Source organism: Schistocerca cancellata, chromosome 7 (assembly GCF_023864275.1).
Source record: "Schistocerca cancellata isolate TAMUIC-IGC-003103 chromosome 7, iqSchCanc2.1, whole genome shotgun sequence".
NCBI classification, from domain to species: Eukaryota; Metazoa; Arthropoda; class Insecta; order Orthoptera; family Acrididae; genus Schistocerca; species Schistocerca cancellata.
In genome coordinates, this window is record NC_064632.1 from 523,246,524 (window position 1) to 523,259,314 (window position 12,791).

Genomic DNA, 12,791 nt, shown 5'->3' on the forward strand with positions numbered 1-12,791 from the left:
CCCAGCAGTCGCCTTAACACATCTCCAGGACTGCTTTAGTGCCATTGCAGTTTCCACCTACGATTTCACACTGTAGATTCAGGACAGTTGAAAGGTTTGAACTGGTATCATCCAATGTCGCAGTGTCTTGACTGATTTCATCCTTAGCGATCCATTCACTTCGTTTCAGGAAGAGGAGCAGCGTATGAGACATCCTGCATCGACGCCCACACACCGGTTGGCGGCTCGCCGACGGAGGAATGTATAGTTAAGACTGCTGCGGGCCGCCCTGGAGAATTTCTCTGTGGGGAAAGCGCCCGCGGCTGTGGTTATGACGTGCTAACGGCCAGCGAACGGCTGCAATTGAATCGTCGCGGTCTCGGGTTGCACAAGGCGCGCAGATCTCGCCGATAGCGGCCGCTGCGTGCCGCCTGCCCTTTGGCGAACAATAAAACGGCGCACCAGGAATGTCGCGTCTCGCGATAAGGCAAAAGGACACACGAGCCCGGGCCAGCCGCCATTGTCTCCAAATGTCAGCTCGCGCCGCGAGGTGCGGCGCTGTTTCTATTTACACTTCCACTCGGTTCGCCGCCGACGCGGTCCAAGCGGGAGGCGGTGTGCGCGCTTCCCGTCTGCGAACTGAGTCCAGTTAGTCAGACACACATCGTCAGCTATAGGGAAGCACGCACGAAGCACGGGAACCAGGAGGGACCAGTACGAATGGAAGACCAACAACGGATTAGAACATGTGTAAGACAGGGATGTAGTCTTTCGCCTCTACTTGTAAATAGGCTGTTTAGGTTTTTATGTTGGTAACGCCACGAAGCGCTCTATATGAAAATCACTGATTGTGCTGTGTGCACTCTGTGGCTGGTTGGCATTGTTGGAATAGTCGCTATTGTAGTGTTGGGCAGTTGGGTGTTAACAGCGCGTAGCATTGCGCAGTTGTAGGTGAGCCGCCAGCAGTGGTGGATATGCGGAGAGAGATGGCAGAATTTTGAAAGCGGACGATCTGGACGTGTGTCCATCAGAGAGAGTAAATTTGTAAAATTGGATATCATGAACTGATATATATATATATATATATATATATATATATATATATATATATATATATAGGATGACTTTGGAACATTATTAAGGTAAATACATTGTTGCAACGAAGATTTTTGTGAGGTAAGTGATTCATCAAAGGTATAGGTTATTGTTGGTCAGGGCCATTCTTTTGTAGGGAGTTTTGAAAGTCAGATTGCGTTGCGCTAAAAATATTGTGTGTCAGTTTAAGCACAGTCATTTACAATTTTTCTAATGGGACGTTTCATGCTGTTCGGTCTATACACCGAAAAAAACTGATTGAAATAAGACATTCATGAGTGGAATTAAAATTCATGTTGAAAGGATACCAATGATAAGATTCGCTAATGACACTCGTATTCTCAAAGAAATTGATGAAGAGTTGCAGGACCTGCTGAATGTAATGGAGAGTCTGTAGAACACATACTGAAAGTAAAACGAAGAAAGACGAAAATAATGTGGAGTAACACCAATGAGTACAGCGTTAGTTGCCAACAAAATTGCTGCCAGCGAAGTAGATGAAGTGAAGAGGTTCTACTAACCTGGAAGTAAAAGAACACATGATCGACGAAGCAAGGAGGATATAGAAAGGAAGCTAGCAAACGCAAGGCGGACGTTCCTGGCTAAATAAAAAGAGTCACTAAGATCAAACACAAGCCTTAATTTGAGGGAGGAATTTTTGTGAATGTCCGTTTGGGGCACAGCATCGTATCGATGACTGTGGGGAAACCTGAAGAGAAGAGAATCGAAGAGTTTGAGATGTGGTGCTACAGACAAACGTTGAAAATTCGGTGGACTGATAAGATAAGGTACGACGAAGTTCTGCGCAGAATCGGCGAAGGAAGGAGCACATGGGAAGCTGTGACAAGAAAGACGGGACAGGATGGATATGTGTTAAGACAGGAGGGAATAACTTCCATGATACTATAGGTATAAACTGCAGGGGAAGACAGAGATTTCAAAACGTCCAAAAAATTATTGAGAACGTAGGATCCAACTCTGAGATGATGAGGTTCGCAGAAGACAGGAATTCGTGTCGGGCCGCATCAAACCAACTAAAAGAAAAAAAGTTGTCGGCTGAGATTAGTGACTTTTGTATACAGTTGAAGAACAATTACTTCCTTAGCGCAACAAAGCGGTTTTCGGCTACGAGCGCACCGCACCGTGTTCCAGCTGCACTGCCGAAGGAAGGCAATGGAGGTATTTCGTGTACTCACGGCTAATTTAAAATAAAGCTTCAGGTACATTCGAGATTATTGTTTTCATGAAACAACAAAACACCACAATAGAGAAAGCCGACTTAATAGAGAGCGCAGGCTTCATCAGGCATACAGTTATCTAAAGTAGTTACAAAGAGCACCAGCTCTCATTCAGATGTATAATTCGCTTGGTCTGTCTGTAGCGTTAGATCATTACGTCGCTGACAGTGGGCTTGTTTTCATTCATCCGGCAGTGTAGTCGATTTCTGCGCAGTATTATAAGCAGTGACGACAGACTTCGGTACAGCGTACTGTGATTGCAGCTAATAATAAGTATCTAATATCATTGCAGTAATTGGTGAAGGTAACTTGTCCTCTAAAATATGTAATGTAATCTTGGCTCAATAAATTTAAATACACCGACTCGAAAAAAGCACTTCACATACATAGTGTTACTGAAAGTAAAAGAATTAATAACTTGCTATTTTTGTTGTTGCTCTTGAAAAAAAGTTCTGAGCTTTTAAGTCATTAATTCAATTATGGAACAATTTATCTCCGGTAATAATTGGTCGAAATCTGTTAAAATGCAAAACGCAATGTACAGTTGTCCAGAGTCCACTGCCATATTATATTGTACTGTATTACACATTTAATACAAAGTAGCATGTTTTCGGAGCACCACCTTCTATTTCTTTACAATTAACTTCTTTGTATTTTGCTCTCTTGAAGATTTGGAGGTGCTTGTGGAGCAATGAACACACAGCATAAATTACAAGCAATGAAAATTAAAAATAAATTACTGAAATTCCAAATAAGAATTTTGCCTGAAGGAACGTATTTTTATGTTAACGTTCAGAGCGTGAGTAATGGTTTATTTATAACATTTTCGGGGCGACTTGCAGAGTATACGTAACATCGCTGAAGTTATTCTTTCATAAAGGACAACAATGACAGACAGAATAGTGTTTTGTTACAACACGTGTCTAAAAGACACCTGTACATGTCAACTCCTAAATTTTATTGATATGATGTATTTCATCACACCAAGCTACAACAACACGTCAAACGTCCGATGAAGGAACAGTTGTGCATACTGCAATGGTGTAATGTCAATATTGTACTGCAATATGTAGCAAGCACGATATAATTAAAAATAAATACATTATCCACACATCGATGACACTTCTTGTAAGATTATATTAACGAAAAAAAAGAAAAAACTGTAATCCGTCGAAATATTACGGAATTAAAAACGAGCTCAGAATTATTAACGATTACGTTTGGGAATTTTCTCGTAGATAGAAATGTTGGGTCCTAATCCGAAACATGAGCCAAGCATGGTATACAAAGCCGAAAGCTTTACGTTCGAAGAACCGCTGAATTTTAAGGCAAAGAAACTACATTGACAACAATGTGGTGATACGAATGTCGAGACTGTTGCTTCAGTAAGTCCAACACCTGTCTTTCCATAATTTGGCTCCACTGGTGCTGACTATCAATGGGCTAGGAAGAAAAAAAAAAGTAGCAGTAATGACATTTTAGAAAACATAATAGTTGGTCAATAACAAGAAGGGAGGAAGATTCTGCGTGCAGCGTTCACATTGTACATTAGAAACGGGTGCAGGGAACTTGGGCTACAGATAATTACAGTGAGGTTTGCAATCTGGCGTACAGCATCATTAGAAACCGTGAAATACTGGAATCTTAACTGAACTCGCAGAGTTATGTGTGGCGCAGGCATTTACGCTTCATATCCTGCAATAATATTTGACGCCAAGCAGAGCAGTCTCTCTTTCAAAAAGATAAGTGAAGGACAACAAAACTGAGGAGACGTAGACACTGCTTAAAAACCAAGTCACAATTGTAGCATAGTGTTAAAAGTATGTATTAGATACGGACCCTCTTCATGTTTCATTAGTGTAGGAACAAATACACAGTACCATATGCAAGTTTATGTGGGTACTTACAAAATATTTACAGACGATAAACTAACACTGAACTGGTGAAACAAAATTATTTATAAATTTAATCAACATACATCAATTTGAAACTGATTAAAATAATATAGAGGGCTGAAAATCTAGAACACAACGTAGTTTTTGACATGAATTGAAACGAAAAAATAAATTATTTACAATCAATTATGCAACGGAGCAGACAAGAAAAATTGAGAGAAGATGCAGAGGACGTACATTAATATGCGCGGTGAAAGATGTCAAATTAAGCGCTCAGATTTCATTCTTCAAGAACAAAACTGTGTAGTGAAGTACATACGGCATGACTCGTTCCTTCATAAACAAATAGAAATGCTACATAACGAAATATAGGGAAGAACTGGGCATTCGACTTTGCGAAATTTGCGAGGTTTTTAACCACAATCTGATTCAACTCCTAGAGCAATTTTGTCATCTTCTAGAAGACACTTCATTTCCCAAAGTGGTGCAACAACCAATTTATGGATAGGGGAAGACTTTTAGGTTTCCTTGGCAGTTTTAAATGTTGGGAAAAAATTAGGTCGAATTTTTTCGCTGTACTGAACTTGTCTCTCTGTCCCAGATCAGTGCATTGAACCTTACAAGCAGAATATAAGTAACATTGTAAAAGCATGGCTCTTTTAGTTCCACGGAAATGTAGAATACTAGACGCTATAATGTATGTTTGATTACTTTCAGTTTGTCAAGAATGATTGAACAAACAAAGGAAAATAAGACATTGTTGTCAAATTGTTTTCGGCACTCAGGTACTGCATCCAAACTCTCACGCGGTTTGACATTTGTTTATAACTGGAATAACATTCCTGAAACAATAAGGAAAGAGGCAAATTAACCATCGGACACGAAGATTCGTGACTGCCACGTATTTAATTCAAATAACATCTTTTTAACCAACAATGATGAAACGAATAGCACAAAATATTTCATCATAATTTTTCCAGGATTGTAGCAAATGATATTTAATATTTCGACAGCAAAAGCGAATGTAAAAAAAGACAAATGGAATACAGTTATTATGAATGGTGATGAATCGGCCTGTCTGGATATCTGTCGATGTAAGAAACTATCAACTGCGTGATCAAATGAAAGTGACAGTGTGTGGAAAACATTCTACTAAACGGATATGATTTTTCTGCCAACCATATTCTGTTTTCCTTCCACTGCAAAGTTCCACAGTTTGAAATATACGGTATTTTGACACAGACATCAATATTTTCAGATTTTCTCCGTGAACTTTGACACAATCATTGGGAAGTGAATTCAGTGACTAAGACAAATAAATAAATAAATAAAAAAGTTGCGGGGAGTGCGTAAGGTACCTCCACTGACAGGCTTACCTAACATCTTGCTCACAAACAGACAAATGGTTTAATTTCTATTAGCAGCTTTTACAGTTGCACTCTGCACAGACTATTGCGTAACCTTTTATCATAAACTAAACGTTGATTCGATATGAGAATCTCAGAAAAATTCTTTTGAATTTGTAGAGTAGTTCTTGGCATTCAATTGTTTTCTTTCACTCGACACGTATCATAGGCTATATATGTACGAAGCAGATTCATACGATATTCACTTTGTAATCAACAGAATGTTGCACTTGAAAACATTAGAAAACTGACAAAAAACCTACAGAATTCTAGATTTTCCAAATAATTAATGGAAACAACGCTTTTACTTGCTTGCTGCTTACAGTTCGTTCTTTCCTATTGATGGAATTTACGACGCATCGCTAAAAGCCTAAGTACATAATCAAAAGTCGTCACACGTAACATCTATTTGCATCCTTGCTAAACGGATCAATGTAAACGGACGAAATGCAGAAACGTTTAAGACTGTTTCAATACACAATTTAGGAATTCACATTGGATAAAAGGAGTACACTAATTTATAGATTACTTGAGTTTCTCATAGAACAGCTATCACAACCAGGTTACGACGAAGTAAATAACGAATGAGTTAGCCATCACAATCAGTTCACGGTGAAGTACACAACGAATGAATGCACTCGAGAAAAATCCTGAAGGACTATCAAAGCAGGTTGCTGACAGTCACTGAATAACTTTCGTGATGTGCACTACGGCTAAGTGGACGCTATAAAAATCCAATACATACTGTTAGTCCACCGGGTGGGAAAACACAAATGTACGGAGGTACAGCAATATTTAACGGAATTCTAATTCGGAAGCAAAAACTTAAATTTCAGATCAAATAAACACAATTATGGCTTAGTGTATACTTCACATATTGCCACAGCGTCGGTACCTCTACGGAAGTAGGCGGAACACCGAATATTTTGAAACTCGGAGGAGGTGTTCATGTAATGTGTGCGGGAGGCTTAGCACCTGTTGTGACTGCGTCTGTAGAAAGATGAGCAAGCACGCATCATATCAGCAAAAACTACAAAAAAGGCTGAGAGACTGTATCAACGAACAATTTAAGAAAGCGCTTTGTAGCTAAATGTATTGTTGAGGGCTCATTCAGAAACAAGAGCGACTTGTGGAGGTTTTCCAGTGATTGTGGTATTTAATAAACGCCACAAGTGGTTGGTAAAGTAAAAAGACTTGTTAAAGAAATTGAAATAGTAAAATTCATGTAAGCCAAGCAAATTAAATAAACAAAACACGTAACTCGCACTCTCCTTTTTTAATCTTATTTACTTTCACAATTTATTTAGAAACCTTTGTTCCAAAATTTGCACACTATTTTAGCAGCTTCGACTCGCGACATAGCATCCTGACGAACGCGAAACTAGAACTGCAGATTTTGGTGGGGGTAGCGGAGAATGATTCTAGCAAGAAAACTCCAGCTGTATGTAATCAACTAAGTTGATCATAAATACCTGTCATTTCTTTGATTCTGTGAAGCACAAAAATTCGAAGTGATTAGGTGTCGAATAGGAAGCAGGCAGGATAATGTGTGCGTGTATCGTCAGACAGTGTGGTCCAGGTTCGGAAACCATATGTGTGTAAGAAACATTGTTTGCTGGGTGTGAGTGGGTTACTAATAAATGCAAAAAAAAAAATTATTAACACTCGAAGGAACCTTTCATTCACAATTTACCCAATACGACGCGTTTCTGGGATAAATCTCTATCACCAGGTAATATGAATTCAAGAATTACTTTTCTATAAAGCTAAGAAAATATATATTTTTTGCAGGGTGGGGAGCTGAATAAACTGAAGAAAAATCGCGGCTGCAGGGATATGACAAGTGTTAATAACTTGATATAATTAGTAAAGCGACACATTCTCTAAATACGGAGAGAGCTTCAAAGACAATATGTTGACTGTGGAGGCGTAATATTCGTAATTATTATAAACAAAAATAATATTGTCAACACTACATGTACTCTCCCAATTATATGTCTTTCAGAATATCAGTATTTACGACTTGTTGTACGAACCACTTTCAGTTCAGTGGGTGACATACGTGCAAGAATTACATGAAACTTATATAGTAAGGAGTACATGTGGTTCATAAGTTTAAGTCACCTAATTAAGGCATTGTTATTACTAAAATGTGTCGTAACTACTAATGTAATGAAGAAATAGTTACCGAGTGGCTATGCTACGTGTTGACAAGACTGTAATAGTGCAGTTAGGGACCTCTTGTCTGTTAATTCGTAATAGGCCTATACAAATAAGAGGGACCGTACCTGGCATGAGGTAGATACTGACGTTTCGTCACGAATTCGTTTACTACCATTGCGAGAACGTTAAACGTGGCGTTGTGTGCCACGCATTTGCTTGTTGTTGAACATACGGGAAAGCATGTTTTCAGAAGATATAAGGAATATGCAATGTCCTTCTGTATACATGACACAAAAAAGGCATAACATTCACAATTTTTATCTTCTGTGAATCGTTGACAAAATTGTAGTGAAAATAAAGGACTGATAATCTAAGACTTGATGTAAATTTTGACAGGAAATGAAACAATATATACATTTCCAATTAGTTCTCGAACAGCGTAGAATTCAAAAACTGAGAGAAGATGCAGGGGACATAATGTTAAGGAAAAACGTCGCGTTAAGCGCTCAAACGTCGTCCTCAAAAAAGAAGATTGTAGAGAAGTACAAATGAGATGTTTCGGATCTTTATAAACACATGAGGATGTGGAGATGGTAATGGTGCACGAAGTATCGTCCGCAACATTTCCCCCACCCCCAACCTCCTGCAGAGAAAGTGACTAGGAGGTTCTATATACTGAACAGGTGGTTTCGTCGGTTTGGAGTGATCACAGGCAACACTATTTGGACGAGCACGTGGTTAGCAGGAAGGTCGCCGACGCCGTGGCAACAGTGAGGCGAGATGGGCGTCGAGGGGGCGGCGGCACGTACCTGGCGGTGGTGCAGTCGCGGTACAGCACGTCGAAGTCCTTGCAGGAGAGCAGCTTGCAGCGGTTGACGCCCGGCTGGATGGCGCCGAGGCCTCGCAGGATGCGCACCTGCTCCACGTTGCAGACGAGCGGCACGATGTCGAGGCGCTTCAGCTTGGTGTAGACGGTGTGCAGGCCGCCCACCAGGTGCTTGAGGAACAGCTCGAACGCCTGCGGCAGGCACAGCATGGTGTCGCCCGCGATGATGAAGGCGGCCACCTTCTGGCCGCGGTAGTCCACCAGCTTGCACTCGTTGGCCGTCGGGTCCGACGTCGAGATGGGCGGCGGCGAGTTGTAGGACCGCGGAGGGCCGCCGGCGCCGTGGTGGGCGGCGGCCATGAGGTCCAGCGGCGAGTGGTGCATCAGCCCGGCGCCGCCCAGGCTGTTGAGCAGCCCCAGGCTGGGCGGCGGCAGCGGCGGCATGCGGGACAGCGGGCCTCCGCCGCCCATCGCGCTCGGCGTCGACACGGGCGGCGGGCTCAGCTGCTGGCCCGGCGTGGGCGGCGCCGCCCCCGGCGGGCTTCCGGGGTGCCGCACCATGCTCAGCGGGCTGTGCTGCTGCGGTGGCGGCGGGGGCGGTGGCTGCTGTTGCTGCTGCTGCTGCTGAGGCGGCGGCGGTCTGTCGCCGGTCGGGGGCGGCGGTGGCGGCACTGGGCCCGGCGACTGCTGCGGCGGCACCTGCGGCATGCCCGGCGGCGGCTGCGGTGGCAGAGGCGTGCCCGCCCCCGCGCCGCCGCCGCCGCCACCTCCGGGCACCGGGGGCGGCGTCAGCGGCGGCTTGATCACCACCGGCGGCGACGCCGAGGACGCGTTGCTGCTGTGCTCGCTGTTCGTCGACGACGAGTCCATCACCGAATCCATGCTCATGTTACAGGCCAGAGTCTGACTCATCCGAGAGGCGCCGTAGCTGTCCACTGTCCGCTCTCACATACACACGCGCGCCAGACACCTAAGCACCTAACATATCACTCGCGTCCTGCGACGGCTGGTAGCGCCATGCCGCTGCTGTCAGTCACACAACACACACACAGTCGCACGGCCGCGGGCACGGAGTCGAGTCGCTGCTCGCAGTCGTAGGGGCAAAAGCCACGCGGTCGCTGCTGGCGCAGTGAGTGTGGCGCGTGTGTGTCTGCCGGCCGCGGGTCGGCCCGGCCGCCGGGTGGGGGCAGCCTACACACGATTGGAGGGGAGCTGCGGCCCGCGTCGCGACCACTGTGCTTCTGCCCAGCTATTGTGCACGACTTCTGCTCCGACTCGTCGGCGAAATCACAGACAAAAACGACGCACCTCGCGCCTTCTTTTCGTCCAGACTGAACACCGGCCGTCGCGCGGACGACGGACGGAAAATAACAAAAAAAAGAAGGATGCGAGGAGAGCGCGCGGGCGAAAGCGCAACGCCTTCCCAGTCCTCCTCCTCGTCTCTGCCTCCTTCCCTCACTTCTTCTCCTCTCCTCTCCTTCCCACTCTCTCTTTCTCACACAGCAAGTCTCTCTCGCACAGCACAACGACACTCGTTCCTCTCTCTCTCCTCTCTCCCGCAGCTTCGGACGCCGTGGACGTCAATACCCCTGCGGCAACTGGCTCGCCTTCCTACAAAGAAGTACTATATTACGGCAGTCACAAAAGTAATAAATAAAAACGGCAGCAGCGCCGCTCGCGCGGCCCACAGACCCGGTGGGGAAGGCGGTCGGAGTGGAGGGGGGATCCGTACTTTTCAGCCCAGGAAAGCGCAGCTGGCGTCGGAGTCGCCCCCCACCACACGCTCCCTCGCGGCCCCTCCCTTCACACTCAGCTGTCACTGGGAACCACCCGCCGGCGGCGCGCGGCCCAATGGCGTCCGCCCTACAGCCGCGCGGCGCGCGCTATTGGCCGACCTGCGCGGGCGCACCGCGAGCACATTGGCCCGCGACCGGGTTCCGCCCGACTTGGTTTTCAAGTTTTAACGGCGCCGGTGAACGCCCCCTTGGCGCAGTTTCCTTTTTCTTCTCCCCGTCTTCTCGTCCGGTGCCTGTTGGGCTGTATTCCTTCGCCGTTTCCCCCTAGCGGCGGCGCTGTGAGGAATTCGCCGCGCGACGCCCACCTGATAGCGGAATATGTCACAGTGCGGGAATAACTTTCGATTACAGAAGCAGGCGCACAACAAACACGAGCACCTCTTTATTTGTATTCCCACCTTTTTTTGCTTTCTCCTTGTCCTTTTCGCTCACCCTGAGGACAGTGTCTTAGTCCAATGCTTAATATACTCAAACTAAACAGACAATCCGATCCGCAACACCGCTCTCCGATTCCCGACGTCACAGTGCGTTATAATTGAATCTTTCCATTGCATGTATTGTCTCACTAACCACCATACGCGATCCAAATATTGTCAGAGTTAGTACCACTATGCAACTAATACGTCACTCACTGTCATTAGACCGCTATCGGATTTCTGCTACAAATATATCACAATTTTTATTAATAGTTCGTGAATGTGAAAGAAATTACACCCATCGTTGTCGTAGCCTACCGAGCGTCCACTCTGAGAGCTGCCGACTGGAGTACAGGTGGCAGCTCCGCGGAAAGCAGTAGATGCTCACGCGCGGCCTTCGTGCCCAGTCTCTACACCACGTGGGCGTCAGCTGTTCGGCAGAGATCCGGCCGCCACGGAGGCAGGGCGAGTAGTGGCGAGGGATCGGCCCACGCGACTCTTTCCCCCGCCAGCAGGGGTGAGCGCGCTGCGGGGGCGCCGTCCCTGACATCTGGCGGAGCGAGCGACAACTAACTGCTGCTGGTGATCTTCGTTGCCGCTCTCGTCATTACAACTTTTTATTCGCACTTGTGTTTCTTCTTCTTATATCAAACTGACATTTTTACGACTGAATTGGACACGTACAAGTGAGCGTAAAAAGCGATTCTTCAGTTGTAAACTAAATTTTCGTCCCTATTTTACTCAGTGAAAACTTGATTTACGGATTTAAGAAACTATATACATACGTGAAATCGGACATTTCACAACTTTTTCTCTGTTGGATATTTTTCTAAATGTAAGTGGGGAAACCGTCATCGTCTAATCACACAACAAGCTTCCTTTTCTTTTCTTTTAGGTAAACCTGTTAATTTACGGAACTAAGAAACTTCGTGCATGAACTCAGAAACTCTAGAACTAGATTTATTACATTGAGCAGTATCCCTCTGACGTTATTTAATTAAATTGTATGGATTTACTAATCGGGCGGAGCAACCTTTGTTCAATTCCCCATTTACGCTACCATTAGGAGGGGACTTCAGTCCTTTTCAGTAAGAAAGAAACGTATTGTGAGTTAGCAATATATTCTTGTTGTAGACTGTGTTCAAACGTTTTACTCTTGAGCTAGATATACAAAATAGGCGAGTGATGAAAAGTCTATCGTCTCATATTTCGTCTGTGAAACATTCTCGCAAACAGAGCTGTAATTTTAAATGCTTAACTACTTACTGAACTTTTTAACTGATTTTATTTGGTTCACTAATAACGCAATATTTCTTCTCGGTGTAGATCAGAATCACAATAACTCATCAGCCCTTTTGCATTCAATTCAGTATTTATTCATGCTTACTCGGTGTAGTTCTTTGCGTTTTTCTCGTCAAAATGCCATATTTTATTACTTTTATTTTTTGTCCTATCGGTGTTCTCGTACTAGACGCTTTACTTATTTATCCCACTCGCTCTTTTATTTTCTACAGGCGTTTAATTTGTACATGTTTGTGTCTCAGACGTATTTCATAAAAGTTATTTGTGGTGTCGCTACCTTGATGTATCCTTAGAATCACAATATTCTACAGATAACTGTCTGGTCGCAATTTAACTGTCCGTCCTATTCGGTCTTCTAAACTTTGTCCTCTTGTTTCTATGTTTTTCTATATGCATTTTAGTTTAACAGAATGATTTGGCTCTTCTGCGTTTATCGGATAATGTGATGTCGAATTTTATGCATCGATTTCATACTGTAGAATATTTCAACATAGTTAGACACCTAGTTTCATCATTCTTGATATTCCTTCTTACTGTTACTCCCGGTAGCAATGTTACTTATTATTTATAAGCTATTTTGCAGGTTCCTTCAAGCCACCTCAACCAAAGCTACTTGGTTGTGGGACGAATCAATACTTGCGTAATAATGAATTCTAACTAAAAACTCTAAGATAC

At 44.2% G+C, this 12,791-nt stretch overlaps 1 protein-coding gene across 1 annotated transcript in view; it reads right to left on the minus strand.

Moving 5' to 3' along the window:
- The window catches only part of LOC126092875 (dachshund homolog 2), a 982,096-nt gene extending 972,179 nt beyond the window's left edge, over positions 1 to 9,917 (minus strand). Inside the window, exons 1-2 of the mRNA XM_049908606.1 lie at positions 9,380 to 9,917; positions 8,586 to 9,208 (exon numbers count right to left, since the gene is read on the minus strand). Of these exons, the coding sequence (XP_049764563.1) occupies positions 8,586 to 9,208; positions 9,380 to 9,514 (758 nt within the window). The 5' untranslated portion in view covers positions 9,515 to 9,917. The remainder of the gene's footprint in view (positions 1 to 8,585; positions 9,209 to 9,379) is intronic.
- Positions 9,918 to 12,791: the final 2,874 nt, after the last annotated feature.